This window comes from Silurus meridionalis, chromosome 28, assembly GCF_014805685.1.
Source record: "Silurus meridionalis isolate SWU-2019-XX chromosome 28, ASM1480568v1, whole genome shotgun sequence".
In the NCBI taxonomy this organism is placed as follows: domain Eukaryota; kingdom Metazoa; phylum Chordata; class Actinopteri; order Siluriformes; family Siluridae; genus Silurus; species Silurus meridionalis.
The window spans coordinates 11251742-11270650 of NC_060911.1; the positions used below are offsets into that span (position 1 = coordinate 11251742).

At 38.6% G+C, this 18909-nt stretch overlaps 2 protein-coding genes across 2 annotated transcripts; one reads left to right on the forward strand and one right to left on the reverse strand.

Annotated features, from left to right (window-relative positions):
* Positions 1-207: 207 nt before the first annotated feature.
* On the reverse strand, positions 208-18699 carry gtf2e2 (general transcription factor IIE, polypeptide 2, beta). The gene is made up of 8 exons (XM_046842845.1): positions 18491-18699; positions 17266-17429; positions 9604-9695; positions 4406-4513; positions 3858-4040; positions 2429-2522; positions 1743-1858; positions 208-535 (listed from the first exon to the last, which is right to left on the reverse strand). The coding sequence occupies exons 2-8, from the start codon at positions 17426-17428 to the stop codon at positions 413-415; spliced, it is 879 nt and encodes a 292-aa protein (XP_046698801.1). The 5' UTR covers position 17429; positions 18491-18699; the 3' UTR covers positions 208-412.
* Positions 10573-14193, forward strand: smim18 (small integral membrane protein 18). Its single transcript, XM_046842847.1, has 2 exons — positions 10573-10705; positions 12549-14193. The coding sequence occupies exon 2, from the start codon at positions 12555-12557 to the stop codon at positions 12768-12770; it is 216 nt and encodes a 71-aa protein (XP_046698803.1). The 5' UTR covers positions 10573-10705; positions 12549-12554; the 3' UTR covers positions 12771-14193.
* Positions 18700-18909: the final 210 nt, after the last annotated feature.

Genomic DNA, 18909 nt, shown 5'->3' on the forward strand with positions numbered 1-18909 from the left:
AAAGCTTCATCTGGGTTGTTCCTGTTTCCACTACCTTATTTTCTTTACGTTTTTAACTTTTTGTTTTAATGTTGATTTAAAATAGACAAGCAATACACCAATCCTAAAACAAAAGGGGTGGTAAACTTTACAACGCTAATGATATAAAAAAAATATCATTGAATTTTTTTATTTTTTTTTTAAACAAAGATTACACACACAAAAAAATTGTTTTAAAGTTTTATTCTAAAAAAGCCTTCAACATAGTTGTTAAAGTGCTGACAAAAAAAAAACCTATTTACAGTCACTTCACATTAGAATTTTGTCTGTTAGTCTCCATGTGGTTTTGGCAATAAGATACAGTGCACACGCACACAAATTTTTATTTTGAGTCTTTATCCCTCATGTGGGTCCTAACCCACATGACTGTGTGTCACTTCTTATTGGGGACTACTCCGTCAGAGTAGTCCTCCAAAACACCATTCAGATGATCGTTGTGAGTCTTGAACCGTCTCTTCTTCTGTGTCACCGGCTTCTTCCTCTTTTGGATTGGTGTCTACAGAAGATAAAAGTTTAAAAATGGATGAAATGAACTTTATACAGTGGCATTTTAATGCACCTTTCACGTTGATGGCAAGGCGTGTTTGTACTTTTTTGGGTGGATTCACCATAGAAAAAGTGTATAATTGTTTTGATATAGTCAAAGAGAAAGAGATGATTTAGCATTTTGGGTCTCCAGTGTTAGTGTTTTCTTTTGTTTTGTTAACAGTTAGAGGTCAAGTTTGAACTTTATAAATTTGTCTTATTGAACATTTTGTTTGACTATTTTTCAATTCAATAAATTTTTATTTGTATAGCGCTTTTAACAATGAACATTGTCTCAAAGCAGCTTTACACAGATAATGTGGTTATAAAAAATGAATCTGTCCATGATGAGCGAGCCGGTGGTGACTGTGGCAAGGAAAAACTCCCCGAGATGGCACAAGGAAGAAACCTTGAGAGGAACCAGACTCAAGAGGAAACCCATCCTCATCTGGGTTGCACCAAATGTCTATTAATTGCAGATATACAATGTTGCGGGGTACAGTGGTGATGATCAGAAGCAAACTGTAGTCCTGAGTCAGTGTAGCAGACTGTTGACATCAACTACAGTCCAAATCCATCCTCAAAGCTCCTGTTCTTACTCCAGAATATAATGGAACCACCCAAGGCTTTGATGAGAAACCGTCCCCAGTTGCACAGAGGGGCCTCTGATCGAAGAGAACACTATCCAGAGGCAGGCCTGGATGAAGTGGAAAGATCCACGGAGGGATCTCTAGTTGGCATAGGATACTTCTTGAAAATGGATTCGAACTACAACTGATTGATATTTTTGCACTCCATAAGTAAAAATTGACATAAAACATGTCAATCAGATGTGGACAAAAAATTTCCTTTCGAGTCTGGTTCCTTTCAAGGTTAATTTCTCTCATATCACCACTCAAAAAGCTTACTCATCAGGGGAAAATGAATATATAAAAGACATTCCTTTAAAATGTGTTTCCTAAACCTGTGTGCACCTAAATGCACACTATTCACCTTGACTGTTGATTTCTGTAAAGCTGCTTTGAGACAATGTCTGTTGTGAAAAGCGCTATAGAAATAAACTTGACTTGACTATGTATTTCTTTAAAGCTGGTTTTTGACGGTATCTGTTATTAAAACAGCTATACAAATAAATTGGATTAAACTGAACGATATATTAAAGATGTATGTATACGCACTATTTTCTTTGATCCTGTATCCTGCATGGATGAGATGCCCTGTCTTTTCAAGTACTCTTCAATCTTGTCATCGTCTATGGAATCCACTGGAACACTGCGCCACAGCTTCTGGAACTCTGCATGTGACAGAACACACGTTCCACACCATCCAAAACTGTACACCTACACTAACTGCACGGTCCATAAAAAATGTGTTTAATTTTTTAAGTAAAAGTTAGTTCCATTTCAGGCAACGAATTTGATCACTAACATGGTATGCATAATTTAGAAGTCATTGGGGAATTCATTATAATCCCTTATAGGAGATTACTTTAAGCTAACGAAAGTTGACAGAAAACACATATTTCGGCACAGTAAGCAGAAAGTTTCAGACAGTGAGGAATTAAAAGGCTTTGAATGGGATTACGGAGAATTCTGATTAACAAGACAGTTTTGGATTTAGATTTGGATCACTGCTATTCTAATCAACCAATTGCCACATCTTATTTTAATTAAGAAATACAGAGCAAAGAGGAGCAACAGGACAGCGGTAAATATGTTGCCCTGTGGTTCACCGAAGCAAGATTCTTATCCAGTCCTTTGAACTTCAAGCTGTTTACAGGTCATTTTTTACTAAATGTAACTGTTGTTTGTAATACACAGGTACGTGGCACGTGCAGTGTGATTTCTAGCTCACACTGACTCACCTTCATCGACTTCGAAGTGACAGTGTTTGTCATTGTAGAAGAGAATCTTTTTCTTGTCAGGTCTGGACACAAATATGATCTGATCTCCAAGAGCCTATGCACAGAATTAACAAAATAAGCTGAAAAGAAATTCCATCTAAAAACATTGAGAAGTTTTCAGCAGATACTTCAGAAACAATTGAAAGTTTAAACAGCAATGCAGAGTAAAGTTTCTTGGAGTAAAATGTCTTTATGTTATTCATATCCTTAGACCTAAACCTGGTTATGGCAAATTATGAAATCTCATCTGTAGATTTATAGAAATTTATAGAATTTATAGAACGTTTTTTTAGTATTTATTATTAAGTATATGAATATTAATATATATATATTATTATAATAATAATATATAAATTATTAAGAAAAGGTTAAAACATTAGTTTTATTAGTAGTGGTATGATAGGTATGAGAGGTCTTATCTTAACTAGGGCTGGGCGATTTTCACAAAAAATCCGATTTGCTATTTAAATCGATTTCCCCCCCCCCCCCCTGCTTAAAAAAAAAAAAAAAAAAAAAAACGTTTTAACTTTATTAAATAAAGTTTATTTACCCTTCTGGGATTATAACCCACTTTGGGTTAAAGTGCACTCAGAAACAACAAGCCAAAAATACAAGATGGCTCCCTGCCATTGTAAATTGTGAAAATAGAACGTAACATAACATAAAATGAGCAAACCTATAAAGAAAAATGTTTTATGAGTGTTTGAATGTGGAACATGGTTAAAAATGCAGTGATGCTTGGAGTGATTTTGTCTTTACTTTTCTTAAAAACTCCACAGTAAAACGAGTTGAAATTTGAAATAAGAATATAATAGACGGAGATTCTAAATAAGAATTATTTGAAAGATTGAGCAAACCTCTAAAAACTGTTTTATGAGTGTTTGAATGTGGTGATTTAAATGCTCTGATTTTTCTGTTTCTTAACGGAAATGCCGTTCTGAAGCGTCTTTACAGGTATTTTGACCGCTCCCACCACCCATACTGTAAGTGTACGATTAGACGCGCAACACTAAACAAAGTGCGTCTGCTTAACCGTGTATTTTCAGGATGCGGCTGCTTAAGCGCAGTCTTGTGCTGCCACTGTTCACTTCGTAGGGCACTACATCTCTCCCACTCGACAGCATGCCTCTGTTTGAGGTGCTGTAGTAAATTGGTGGTACTAATACCTTTGCTTGCTCGCTGCCATGTTGTTTGTGTATCTCTATGGCAAACGCGCGGGGGGAGGGCCGAGTTCGTTCGAAACTATAGAAGCCCAGAGGGGAGCGTCGGCGGACATTAAAGAGAAACCCGATTTTTATTACAACAGATTGATGTAACTACACATTCGAGTTAATCGAAAAAATCGATTTATTGCCCAGCCCTAATCTTAACTAAACAAAAGTTGTTGTACTTTAATGGCCTTGGCAGCATTGGGCAGGCCCTCTTCCACATCGTCCAGCAGTACTCCTCCTAACCCCTGCTGGTCATGCTTATCCAGCAATCTGAGCAGTGCTTTCTTGTCTTTCAGATGGTATTTAGGTTTAAATGCGTATTTCCCTTCACGCACGTCAATCTTGGGGTTACTTGCCAACGCCTGAGAAAGTGGAACAGAAAAAGACAAACAATTTCATATTTACACCAGAAATATAATAAAATTGAAACCACCTTGACCTTGAAACCTGAAAATGATTAAAAGCACCATAGACAGCAATTAACACCAGTTGAGCTAAACTGTGGCATAGTGTGGCAAATACCACCACTCAGAACTGATTTTCATTGGATTAGAGCCACTATACAGTTGTGATTTGTATCCAGTCAGCAACTTAAATCTTATTAATTGGCATAAGGCCAAAGCACATTTCCCATACAGCTTTCTGGAAATGATGGAAAGAAAGAAACCCATTTTTAAATCACATACTGAACATTAAAGAAAATAGGATGAGTTTATTCATAACGCACCTCAGACATGAGCCATTGCTTCTGCTTCAAGCCAATGTCCAACAGCTTAGTCTCATCTAAAATCTCCTCCAGGGATAGTGGATGAGTGTCTCCTCTCTGATGCCTCGTCTAGGGAGTGAAAGAGAAGAAAAGAAAGCAGTAAAATGTAATTAGTGCTGTGTCAGCCAGTAACACAAGATTGGCAGCCATGTGTGCTATCCTGAGTACATGGGCTTGCATACAGAGACATGATACAATCTGGCATAAACCCGTAAACAAAATGTTTTTCTTGGGCCCGAGTCAGAGACTGATGTCAGGCCGAAATCTAAGCTAATAATGTCCTTCAACAAAAACACATGCTGTTCATGCATGTCCTCCTGTTTACACTACACACACACACACACACACACACACACACACACACACACACACACACACACACACACACACACACACACACACACACACACACACACACACACACATTAAAACAATCTGCCTAATATGGAGTAAAGCTACAAAAAAAAAAAAAAAAAACATCTCTGACCCTTCAAGGTATTGACTCCACAAGAAGGTGTGCTGTGGAATCTGGAAGCAAGATATCGTCAGCAGAAGTCTGTAATGAGATGGGGACTCTATGGAACATACTTGTTTGTTCAGCACATCTCTCAGATGCTCAATCAGATTGAGATCTGGCTAATTTGAATGCAAAGTCAACACCTTGATCTTTCTCAAACCTTTCCTGAACAATTTTTGCAGTGTTTTAGAGGCAATATCCTGCTGAAACAGGGCATCAAGGAATATCAGAGCCATGAAGATGTAGATTAAGTCTGCAAGAATTTTTAAGTAGGTGGTACATGTCAAAGTAAAATTCACATGAAAGCAAGGATTCAAGGTTTCCGAGCAGAAAATTGCACAGAGCATCACAATACCACCACCTACTTCCGCTCTTCCCATCGTCCCATCTTCCACACCGTATCCCAGGAACACATCACAAGACCTGTTGTTTTAGAGATGTCCTGTTCCAGTCCTCTTGCCAACATAGCTTGTATTTTTCAATGCTGCAAAACCTTCGCACGTGCCCATTATTCCACCTTCCAACATATCAACTTCAAGAACAGACTTCTCTTCCTGCCTAACATATCCCACGCTCCCAAAGAGCTGGAGAGGTCGAGTGATTGAGCGTGCTGATTTTTGGTTTTTTTTTTTTTTATTATTATTATTTATCAGCAACGGCTGTTTGTGCTACAAATTAGGCCGATAAGGCCGGCGTGTCTGATACACCAAACTGTGCATGTACGTTCTGTGCTTGCCTGAGAGAACATAACTCTCCCATGATGATTTACGTAATTTCAAAACCATAATTACTTTAAACATTTACAATAATATTTTGTCTTTATGCTTTGTGTTGAGTTTGGTTTCACTAATAATAAACATACAATTGCATAAATCATCCAAATTTGTCCATGTCTATTTTGATTAGAGTATTAAAAACATAGTATTAAAAGTATTAATTTATGGTACATTTAGAACAGATAATGTGTGATTAAGTTGCGATTAATCGTGAGCTAACTTATGACGATCAATTGTGTGCTGGTACTGATCTTTAAGAATAAAGGAAATAAAGTTGATCAGTCACACCATGAAGTTACGGGAAAGAGTAGTGGAAGCCAGGCTGAGAGAAGAGATGACCATCTGTGAGCAACAGTATGGTTTCATGCCGAGGAAAAGTACTACGTGTGATATTTGCTTTGAGAATGTTGATGGAGAAGAATATATAATTTCAGAAGGAGTTGCATTGTGTGTTTGTTGATTTAAAGAAAGCGTACGACAGGGTGGAGAGAGAGGAGTTGTGGTACTGTATGAGAAAGTCTGGTGTGGCAGAGAAGTATGTGAGGGTGGTGCAGGACAGTGTGACAGCAGTGAAGTGTGCAGTAGGAACGAAAAACTGGTTCAAGGTGGTAGTTAAACTGCAACAAGGATCGGCTCTGAGCCCTTTCCTTTTTGCAGTGGTGATGGACAGGTTGACGAACGAGGACAGACAGAAGTTTTCCTGAATTATAATGTTTGTGGATGATATTGTGATTTGTGGTGAGAGTAGGGAGCAGGTTGAGCGGGAGGGGGGTGTGGTTGCAGCAAGAAGAGGTGGAGGAGTTCAGGTACCTGGGGTCAACAGTGCAAAGTAATGGAGAGTGTGTTGTAAAAGTTAAGAAAAGAGTGCAGGGTAGAAGGGTATCTGAGAGTGAAAGGGAAAATTTATGGTGAGACCTGCGATGATGTATGGTTTAGAGACAGCGTCATTAAGTAAAAGACAAGAGATGGAGCTGGAGGTAGCAGAGCTGAAGATGTTGAGATTTTCATTAGGAGTAACGATGATGGACAGGATTAGAAATTAGTTTATTAGAGGGACAGTGCATTTAGGACATTTTGGACGTGTGCAGAGGAGGGACATGGGGTATATCGGTGGGAGAATACTGAGGATGGAGCCACCAGGGAGGAGGAAAAGAGAAAGGGTAAGGAGGTGGTTTATGGATGTGGTGAGGAAAGACATGCAGGTAGTTGGTTTGGAAGAGGCAGATGTAGAGGACAGGGTGGTATGGAGACGAATGATCCGCTGTGGTGACCCCTAACGGGAGCAGCCAAAAGAAGAAGAAGAGTTTTATAAATGTTGATTAACAGCTTACTCTAGTTAGTGTGTATCACTAAACCTGAAATATGATACAGGGCTGGACAATAGGGACTGCTCGATTACCTGGGGCCGGCATGACAGACACTTGGAACAAAATGTAAGAAAATAACTTTCTTAGCTTTCTTTTTATTTAAGTAATGAATGTTATGCTGTGTTTTAATTTCTATTGCTTTTTTCAGTTTCTTTGTGCACGTGCGTGTGTGTGTGTGTGTGTGTGTGTGTGCGCTTGCGTGTGCTTGAGTGAGCGGGGTGTGTGAGAGAAGGAATAATCATATTAACCTGTTTTTCCAACTATTTCAACCACCCACATACAGAAGACCTCTAATGCCAACCAACAAGTTCAAATAAACCTTCTGCATCCCAGCAAAATTTGCAACAGCTTTTCTGAGTGACTCAAAGTACAAAAGTGACTAAAGAACTACAAACCAAAACAAAATGGACTGGATGCACAGGACTACCACTCACAACGACTGAAGATGCGGACTGTTCTAATGATGGAGACAGTAGCTAAAAGGGTGACTGTTTCAAAGAAAAGCAAAATAAATCATCTAATTGACAAACATCATGAAAATAAAATATAAACGTTACTTAATACTTGTTTCTCTATGAGAAGTTTTTATTTATTTAAATAAATATTTATTAGGTCAACAGATATTTATGTGCCTGTTTAATACATTATTCATTTATACAGATGTTTCTCCAGAATTATATAAAGAGTTTGGGAATTGTAGAGAAATACTTGCATAACATTTGAACAAAACCTATTAGTTTTCAGTCATGTAAATTCTGCTGCAGATTTAATCGACTTTAATCTTATGTTATATAGTTGACTATAACTAGACAAAAAACTATTCAGATAACTTAAATATAACAAACTAAACACTATTTCAGTCAAAGTCCAAGACTAAATCTAAATATGTTGTCAAAATTAACACTGGTTTAGGCTACAGTTATGCTCTGGTACCAAAACCTGCTACCAACTGCACTGATTGAAGAGACTTGTGTTGTGCAATAAATGTTCAATTACATAAATTTTCTGTATCACGTCTTTTAACCATTGGATTTATGGTATGAAGGGAAAAAAAAAAAAAAGAAAAAAGAAAAATCGGCCAAAAAATCTGCATATCTCGGCCATCGGCTGTCTGACATCTAAATAGGCATCGGCCAGAGAAAAAAAAACATATTGGTCCACCTTAGAGACAATACGGGTACAATAATGAGTGTCTGCAGGCAACAGTTAATCATGGTGAAGGTTCCTTGCAAATTTGGTGCAGCATTCCTGCAAAAGGAGTTCGAGATTTGGTAAAGATTAATGTAGTCAATTAATGCTGAGATTGCAGAGACCATCAGGGTGGGGCCTGATTGGCCCTAAATTTACTCTGCAACAGGACCAATGTCATTAAGAACCATCTTCAGTGTCAAACATAACAAGGAGTCCTGGAAATGATGGTTTGGCCTCCACAGGTGGTTAGTTCTCCAAAATGGCTGGAAAACTGCTGACTTCCTTCAAAAACTGTGTGCAAGAACCGAAGAGCCCTGAGGAAACTCACTTGGACATGTGTACAACATGCACAGAGACTGCACACACAAACTGTTCACCTGAGAGCTGAACCAGGAGTGAACCAGGGACCCTGTAGCTGTGGTGCGGCAACACTTTAATGTTTAACATGTAAAAGCATCCAGGACATTAGTGCTACAATCTACAACAGCTTTGGACTCCAGATGGTCAGATTCTTCAACAACCATCTCAGATAAGACCATCTGTCTTCCCAGAAGCCATGTTTGCTTATTTATGCATTATATATGCTGCTTACTCTCGCATCGCATGCTGCTGGTTATGCTGCATGTAATCTGCACAGTCAGGCTGCTGAACATTGCAGAGTTATGTGGATCCTGAAGATAATGATGATGCTGTTATTAAGTGTAATGACTCAAACTGGCCTGTATTAATGCTCACATTTTCTAAATAGACATGCTGTCTATTTGCAGGACAGCACCACAATCCACTCCTTACTGTTATTGATTACCGTATTTTCCGGACTACAAGCCGCTAATTTTTTTCCCCATGCTTTGAACCCCATGGCTTAAACAACGAAGCAGCTAATTTATGGATTTTTCCCGGTTTCACAATATTCAAGCCAAAAAAAAACTGAGCTCCATAACATTAGACCAATGAAATTGCCGAACGGGTTCAGGTGAACCAATGAAACTCTTTATATTAAATCAGATGCGCTCCCACTGAATCGGGCCGTACCACATCATAAATATGGATGATGTTCCTCTGACGTTTGACCTGCCGCTCACTCGGACTGTCTACAGGAAATGCGAATCATTCGTCACGCTGAAAACAACCGGGCATGAAAAAACACACTTCACCTGTGTTCTGAGCTGCACGGCATCAGGAGAAAAGCTTCACCGATGGTGATTTTTAAACGCACGACGATGCCAAAAGATAAACTCCCGAGAGAAATAGTTGTGAAAGGAAGGAGGAAGACAGTGAACAATGACTTTCACCTGACAATGATTTTACCTTCATGTAGTTGACAATTCGTGCCAAAACTCCAAACTTGTAGCCTGAGCTTCCAGAGAGAGCTTTGAGATTAAAGGATCCATTACTGGAGTCTGGGGAAAAAAAATAAAAATAAAAAAATAAAATAAACAAATGCATTAGGACCAGCCACTTACAACTAAATCAGTGACTTTCTTTTCTTTTTTTGGTACACATTTATTGGTAAGTCACATAAATAAGAAAGATTTGAAAATATATTGAAGATTATTTAATAAAATAAAATGAGAGAGAGAGAAAGATAGATCTACCAGAAGTGCAAAAAGTAGCAATCGTGCAAACAGTGCAGATAATAAATATGTAGCATGATGATGATGTAGATAATAATAATAATAATAATAATAATAATAATAATGTGCCAGAGCACTCTCTTTTTGGTAAGTGAAAAAGGCAGATGAAATAAACTTTAGGAAATAATTTAATGTAATGTAAATAAAAGGTATATCTTATCTTAATAATGTAATATAATAAAGGCATTTTCAAATGATTTCTATCTTTTCCCAGTTGTCAAGTGATACATTTTTGTTATGAAATACAATTTTGAATGTTATAATTTTATATTTGATCTTTATTTAAAGTATTTGGTGCACACACAAAAGACAATTAAAAAAACACACCCAGTGCAAATAATTCCACCATTTTAGAAAGGTCCATGCTGAAGACTGCTTTTTAAGAATAAAACGCATTTTTTTATTTTTTTAATAGGAACATTAAAGAAAAGTCCACTGCAATTAAAGAAATACACAATCTCAGTGTAAAATCAACAAGACAGAGCTCACTGTCAAAAAAGGAATAATGCTGTGTACAGATACTGCATCGCTTCCTACTGAAACCTGTCCTAACCCCAACGGAGCTCAGCCAATCACTGCAGGCTTCACGCGTTATTAATGACGCGTGGGATGTGGCATCTGTTAAGGGACAGAGCGGCTGAGCAATGGTGATGCAGCAGGAAGTTGCAGGGTGGGGAAAGAAAGAAACAGAAAAGGGAGAAGGGCATTAGAGGGGCAGAATACGTATCAAGACGCATGGGCAGACGCTTCCACCGTCCTTCAGCTCAGCTTTACAGGTACTGCATTTCTTTCTTTATGTTTTATTAGGTTTATTTTGCAGAGCTGCAACAGCACAGCACAAAAAGATGACTCAAACCCACCCATGCACACACACAGAGCAAGCCGCACACACACACACACACACACACACACACACACACACACATCAAGCCACCCACCTGCCCACCCACACACACACACACACACACACACACTGACAGTGCACTCCTTGTTTACTATTTAGACAACAGATAAATTAATGCATAAAGGGCAGATACCAGATACTGTTGAAGACTAAAAACAATAAAGGCGGATTTGCTCATTTTCAGTCTCACTTTGCACCTGCTTTGTTCCTTAAAGTGAAAGAATGCAAAAAAAAAGCTCTGTAATTGTTATTTAGAAATGACGGTATGCTATTTAGCTGCACAATCACTTACTACTACTGCGTGATATGGCGGGGGGGAAAGGGGATGGTCACTTCTAAAAGACATATTGCACCTTCAGAGATACTCTTTTTCAATTTTAAATTAAAGAGTTAAATGAAATCACTTTAGTGCATAAACCTATAAATCAAGATAATAAGGATGTTTGTGTTGATATTGTGCTCAACACGTCAATAGATAATAGAGAATAGGCTTTAAAAAAAAAAAAAAAAAAAAAAAAAAAAACACCTTTGGGGGGCAACAGTGAGGAAAAGATCATCATATGGGATACAAAACAGAACAATGGGTGTTAAAATGAAATCCTGTCTATATGTACAGCGATGTGCGATGGACATTTAGCGACAGAAAGAGAGACAGGATATAGACAGACAAATGGAGAGGACATTAGTAGAAAGATAGATAGAGATGGGTTTAATAGGTTATAATAGCATCGCTACAAGTGTTCAATAGAGGGATGCACTAAGCACACACACAGCTGATCATATTGCACTGCTAACTAGATTACAACCTTCAATAGGACCGGATTGGCAGCGCACAAACCCGTACATCAGTGAATACAAATACAGTTAAGATGATAAGCAAAGCTATAGACACACGACTGCACAGATGATCACAAGCAATCAGTCACACATTTTCATGAGTCATTGTATGTATATATATACACACACACACACACACACACACAGCTATAAAATTAATTCTAACTACTAATACTACAAAATCAACAGTTCTGATAAAATGGGCAATTTTTGTAGTGTAAAAATACAAATATTAACAGCACAGAACTTGCATAAAAAAGGACAAGAATACAATAATCTACACCGCAAAACTAAAAGTGTTTGATTTTATTATACCACTTTTGTACAAGTGAAGCGTATCATCAGGCACACCTGGACTTTTGGTTGCTTTGTTGAGCTGGATGTACGCTTTAAGTAATTGTAATGCTGAATATGACATCCCTTTGCATCTTCAGCTTACCAGCAGACACCTGAAGCTTCTCCCCTAAATATTTTACAGGCATTTAAAGCTATTCATGATCCCCTACATTGAACCCCAGTTCGAAGCTGACTAAGGAAAAGCAGTCCTAAAGCAATACGCTACCACCACCATGCTTCATTGTGCGCATGTTCTTCTGATAGGGTTTTGTTTTTTCACACCAAACATAATTATTATACCTTTTGGAATAGCCTGAGAGCATAGCCAATTTTGGCACCTGGTTTGTGGTGACTTACAGCCTACCTTAAAGCCCTAACCCAGAAACAATATTAAAGGTTATTGTCACATGAAGAGAGCTATTGGTAATTGTCAGATGTCCCTGCAGCTCCATTAATGCTGCTGTAGGTCTCATGGGTGCCTCACGGGCACTGGCACTCTCTCTCATTCACCATATGCTTGTATTTGTGTCTTTTCCTCCTAGATCACCATGACCGTTTCCAGTGGCATCCCTGCTTTATTCCAACAGCCAATCCCTTTCCACGATGGCTGGAACATTGCCTGCTTTGTAATCCTCCTCCTTTTCATAGTCACTGTGCTCTCCCTGGCTACCCTAGCTTTCCTCTATGAGCTGCTAGACTGCAGCTGCTTCAGCAAGACCAAGACTGTGTGCAACCGACGCAGTACCAGTGATGAAATTGTATAGCCTTATCGTGGGCATGGAAACCAGTCCCGTACCATGGAAACAAGCGATGCAGGAAAGTGCAATTATGAAAGATGGACACCGAACACGATTTGGACGGATGAGGACTCAGAAAACAGTATCGGCAAAAACTAAAGAAATTTGTACCTTTCAATGCGTAATTCTGAGAAAGAAAAAAAAGGAACACAATGAATAAACACTGACTATATAATATTATTGTAAATAAAAGCGGTACTATCAAAACGGGAAGCAGTGACTAAGCATGGTTTAGTGACATTTGGCCGTCAGCCAACATAGCTGTTAACACCAAGGCCATACCAATCAAATTAAGATATAAAGATTCATATTCTGGTATACAGAGAGGTCTATGAAGAAAATGTCAAAAACAAGGGTTTCATTGTCTAGTCCAGGGGTGCCCAATATGTAGATCGCGATCTACCGGTCGATCAGTGTGGGTAGATCGCATGACGTAAAAAAATAGATACTTATTTATGCATTTTTATAGTAGGTAGATCATTTTAACTTGGTCATTTTATAAGTAGCTTGCATGCTGAAAAAGTGTGTGCACCCCTGGTCTAGTCCATTATTACATTTATTAGTCACTGCTGTGGGAGTATCGATTAAGGTGGGCAGGGGAAACAGAAGGCAATATGTGTGACCATTAGAATAGCGATCAGCAATTTCATTCAACTGCAAGATTTTTCCTGGTAAAGAACATTTTTTCCCTCTTACTTTAATGTTATCAATTTCACCTCGTTAAATATTAATTGCAGGTGTGCACAAGACAGCACCCCACCACACAAGCACAGGATTGCCTGCTCCTGCATTTATTTTGGTGGCCATATACTAATAATACATATGTAACTCAGCCATTAGGGTTGCACAAGCCAGAGCATTCTTAGTGCCAATATGCGGATCATAAACCCAAATTCCGGTCAAGGCCCCGGTTACCAACAACCACCACTGGTATTGTTAGCCAACAGGGTACTGATGGGAATTAGGCTACTGCTGGCCAAAGGAGGAAAAGCAGAAGTGGAGAAGAGGGGAGGTTTGGGTGGGCACTTTAAAGGTTTGTATGATTACTATGGTTACTATGATTGGTAAAGGTAGAGAGGTAGCTGATATGATTGAGAAAAGAAAGGTAGATATGTTGTGTGTTCAGAAGCTTAAGTGGAAAGGGAGTAAGGCTGGGAATATTGGAGGTGCGTTTAAATTTTCCTATCATGGTGTGAAAGAAAAGACAAATGGTGTATAAATAATCCTGAAGGAAGAGTACAGTAAGAGTTAAGTGGAGAGTTTCTGATGAAGTTAAAGAAAAAGAGGAGAAGAGTGAGAAGTAAAAGAAAAATAAAATGATGGAAACTGAAAGAGGAAGAATGTAATGTGAGATTCAGGGAAGTTACGTGTGGCAGAGAAGTATGTAAAGGTGGTGCATGACAGCAGTGAAGTGTGCAGTAGGAATGATAGACTGGTTCAAGGTGGAGGTGGGACTGCATCAAGAATCGGCTCTGAGCCCTTTCCTATTTGCAGTGGTGATGGACAGGTTGAATAATGAGGTCAGAAAGGAGTCTCCATGGACTATGATGTTTGCGAAAGATTTTCTTATTTGTGATGAGAGTCGGGAGCAGGTGAAGAAGCGCCTGGAGTGGTGGAGGTACATGCTGGAGAGAAGGGGAATGAAAGTCAGTGGGAGAAAGACAGTACATGTGTGTGAAAGAGAGGAGTAGTGAAAGGGAAAGTTTATAGGACTGTGGTGAAACCTGCAATGTTGTATGGTTTAGAGACAGTGACACTGATTAAACAGAGGAAGCGGAGCTGGAGGTAGCAGAGCTGTAGATGCTGAGATTTTCATTGGAAGTGATGAGGATGGACAGGATTAGAAATGTTTATTAGAGGGACAGCGCATGTAGGACATTTTGGAGACAAGGTGAGGGAGGCGCGATTGAGATGGATTGGTAATGTGCAGAGGAGAGACATGGGGTATATCAGTAGGAGAATGCTGAGGATGGAGCTGCCTGGCAGAAGGTAAAGAGGAAGACCAAGGAGAAGGGTTATGGATGTGGTGAGAGAAGACATGCAGGTAATTAATTTGAAAAAGGCAGATGTAGAGGACAGAGTGGTATGGGGAAGGAAGATCCACTATGGCGACTAACGGGCGAGCCGAAAGAAGGGGAAAAAAAAAAAAAAAGGATACTAATTTTATATATATATATATATATATATATATATATATATATATATATATATATATATATATATATATATAAATAAAGATTTTTGCACATGTATTATAGTGATGAATTTATTTTCATTTTTGCAGTGTATCTTAAAATACACTATAGCTAAAAATGTTATTTGTGCATGCGTGTGTGTGTGTATGATGAATTATTTCCTTTTGTTCATCATGACATAACTGCACAATCACTTTTTGCATTCATTACAGTAAACATAAGCAGTCCTGCAAACCCTAATTGTAATTCTTGGGTCATAGCCTCATTGCACATCCCAAAGGATGTCAAATATATGTTAATATATTAAAAATATATGTCAAAAGTTTGGAAACACTAGTCTTTGGTTTTTGAGAGACACATGTATGTTCCTTTTGTTGTATGCAAAAATAAAATCGGTAATGTAGCAGTGTGGCTTTACACTGACCAACCAAATAATGTAAATGTACAGATGTCCCACTTCATTTTCATAGAAAAATCCTCCCTAAGCATGAAGAACAGCTTTACACACTCTCGGCATCTGAACAGTCCATTTCTCCAAACATTCCTTTCACTTTGCAAAACAAGTTTCCAACCTTCCCTCATCCAAAACAACCCCAAACCTTTACGCTTCCACCTCCATGTCTGACTTTGTGGGTGATGCAGTCTACTAAAATCATCTCTCCTGTTCTCCATCTTACACAAGTTCTTCTTTTAGAGTCAGACAAGTCACATTTGGACTCATCTGCCAACAGAACTTTGTTCCAATCATTCACTGTATAATTCCTGTGTGTTTTGCAGGCTCTCGACAGGCTCTGTAAATGCAACAGGCTCCGTAAATTGTGCATTAGCATTCGCACAATATGTTTAATTATTAAAAAATATAAAGTGTCTTCATCACATTCAGAACTACACATTATAATGTTACCAAAGAGGAGAAACTTCAAACAGGTAAATAAAGAAAAGCAGATCCATCAAATGCATCTTAGCTGCAGTCTTTTAAACTGTATGTTTCACAACACATTTTAGGTTACATAAATGTTGTATGTCTCCTGTAATAAGCTGGTCAAAAACAGAACTGTAATCTGCAGAAGGTTTCTGGACTTACTTGCTCAGACATACGCTTGTAGTTCGGTCAGTTTACAATGGCCATTCAAATTATTTCAGTGCGCTACCTTTAATTTATGTTTTTACAGCTTTGGAGCGATGCTTAAGACCACATCCTGCTGGAAGACCCAAAGTCCCAAAGTCTGAACTTCCAGGCTGATACATTGACAACTATTTTCTTTGTTGAACAGTTGGAAGGTGATCTTTGGCTTACAAACCTAACCCTATTCTCTCCTCAGAGTGGGTAAGATCGGCTCAGCAGTTGGCAGGTTCTAAGTTACTGAACAAAAGGTTGAGGTTTTAAGTCTCAGCATCAGCAACATGCAACCAAGGAAGCCGGCTGCTGGGCCCTCTGCTCCAGGAACACTGTATAATGGAAGATTCAAACCCGTAACTCCCCTAACCTCGTTATGGCCAAACTTCAGTGTGCGCCTTCATTTGGCCAGAGAACAATCCTCTAAAACCTGGTGATCACCTTCAAACTTCCCATTGAGGTCAGTCCTGGAGCAAAGGGTTTCTGCCCTGTGAGATATTCACTCCCTTAATTATGAATGAGCATACATTAGTACCTCATGCCTTTTACCAGTTCCTTTTACCAGTTCCTTTGCTCTTCTTAAGTGAGTTTACAATTTCTTGCTTGAATGTTTTTTCCCTTTTTATGGACAGTCACTAAAAGTCTCATGGCCATACGTGTCCTTTCTAAATAACAGTTAAAAAACTTGAAACTAAAAATGATTAAATACATTTCTAGAATTCAGATTGCATTAATTTCACCCACAGGAATTGGGATATATATGAAATATATATAGCGAATTTAATAAATAAATCTGTCCCTATTCATTGGTTTTACAGTGATCTCTGATCTTAACAATCAAAAGGAAATGACCTTCATGACGTTGCCAAAATAATCATTATGCAAAATAAAATAAAAAAAGTGTTTTCTTTTTAACTGAGACTGAATATCTTTACTTTTGTTTTAAAAAAAAAATTGGTCTTTCTGGTACCAACTGTACCTGCAACAATGACCAGTCCAGCACTCGATCACAATCTTTTATAATGATGCAAAAGAAAAACTTTTTTTTAATGGAAAACATTCTATATGCATAGGGTATGCCTGGAAAAAAAATAAAACACACACACACACACACACACACACACACACACACACACACACAAAACCTCACCTGCACTGTTTTTCGATCCTGAGGATGAGTCTTTGTCAGGTTTGCTCTTCTTTTTCTTGGAAGAGCCTGAGGCTTCGGAGGACGCCGGTCTCTTCTCGACTGCAGGAGTGGACAGAGCCCTCTTCTTAAAGAGTTCGCGCTCTCGCAGCAGAGCCGGATCCATCCTACATACACACAAAATTAATCTATTAACGTCTCATTTCAGTTGAGAGCTTAACAATCCAACCAATACAGTTAGTCATGTCCACAGCAGCACACCAACATATTCCAGTATATAGACAAAAGTATTGGGACAACTGAAGTTTCCAGCCATACGTGGTTCCTCCCCCAACTGTACAGAAGATCTATGTATGTGGTTACATAAAATTATTGCATCACTTGAACTAGGAGAGCCAAACCTGTTAAAGCATTACAATAGCCCACAAAACCACCTCCATGAAGATATGCTTTACATGGTTTGCAGTGGAAGATCTTCTGCTGTAGAGCTCTGCCCCTAAATCCTACTGAACTGGTTATGCAAACTGCAGTCATTTACTAGACTGTATATATTTTAATGACAGTCTGAATCCATAGACATAATACTTGAGTTGCTCAATAAATTCATGGATTTTATAACAGCCACTGGGTCTAAACATGGACTTCGATGTCTAAAAGCACATTGCAATTTTATGCTCAGGTGTCCACAAACTTTAGTTTAGAAGTGTAGCTAGCAAGCTGTAGCATAGCATGTTGAATATCATTTTCAATATCACTCACAAGCTTCACGTTTGCTAGACATGAATTTAGAACTGCCCAGCTGATATTTAGAGACATGTTTAAAAGACAACACAGTTACTATGAGAACTTTGTGTTACTGTTAGGCCTGTGTGTCTAGGCCTGAACTCACATCTAAATGGATTATGTACCAATCCAAGTGCAGTATATTATCGTTTACATCTTATTATCTAGTACAATGATGTCCTTCTTCTGACACCATCCCTGCTCTTTTCTCTTACAGCTGTACAGTTGTCAGGCTGAAATAACATTTATCACATCCATCCTCAAATCATGTATTCAGCCTCCTTACTAACTTATTTCATGATCAAAATCAGATCAATCTATGACTCTAATCCGCATTTCTCTGTAAAGGAAACAGATCATAACACTGAATATAAATGTCATTAAGAATGAACTCGAACTCTTCCATACTGTTTCACAGACATTTCTATATAAAAATGGAGCCTACCTGATTATCCGACTACGAGCTCCCTTCGACAGAAAGATCTCTTATCTTCTCTAATGTTTATATATTTTACTTTTTAATCCGAAGTTTATTAATTGCTTTGGGTTTTCTTTTCAGTTCAGCATTGTAAGGTCAAGTGAAGCCCCGCCAGTCTGACGACACACTTCCGAGAAAAGGACGCCGCCGCACTTTTTCTTTGTTTCTCGGGCTTTTTCCTGCACCTCATTTCCGGACACGTGACGTCTCCTCCTTGTCCAGGATTGGCCCGTAGTGATTCGGTTCCTCGACAGCGATTAGACAGCAATTTGACAAGCGCTTGCTCGTAGCCAATCGCTGAGAAGAAGGCGGAACTAATGGACAGCAGGTAGGAAATTGAACGGAGACGTTATTGGATAACTTCTCACGCAGTGCGCCACCTTTTG

Coding starts and splice junctions, on each gene's coding strand:
- smim18 (XM_046842847.1), top strand. CDS start 12,555: ATGACCGTTTCCAGTGGCATCCCTGCTTTATTCCAACAGCCAATCCCT.
- gtf2e2 (XM_046842845.1), bottom strand. CDS start 17,428: ATGGATCCGGCTCTGCTGCGAGAGCGCGAACTCTTTAAGAAGAGGGCT. Junction 4,514..9,603: donor GAATTGTCAACTACATGAAG/GTAAAATCATTG, acceptor TTCACTCCCTAG/ACGAGGCATCAGAGAGGAGA. Junction 4,041..4,405: donor AGCAATGGCTCATGTCTGAG/GTGCGTTATGAA, acceptor CCACTTTCTCAG/GCGTTGGCAAGTAACCCCAA.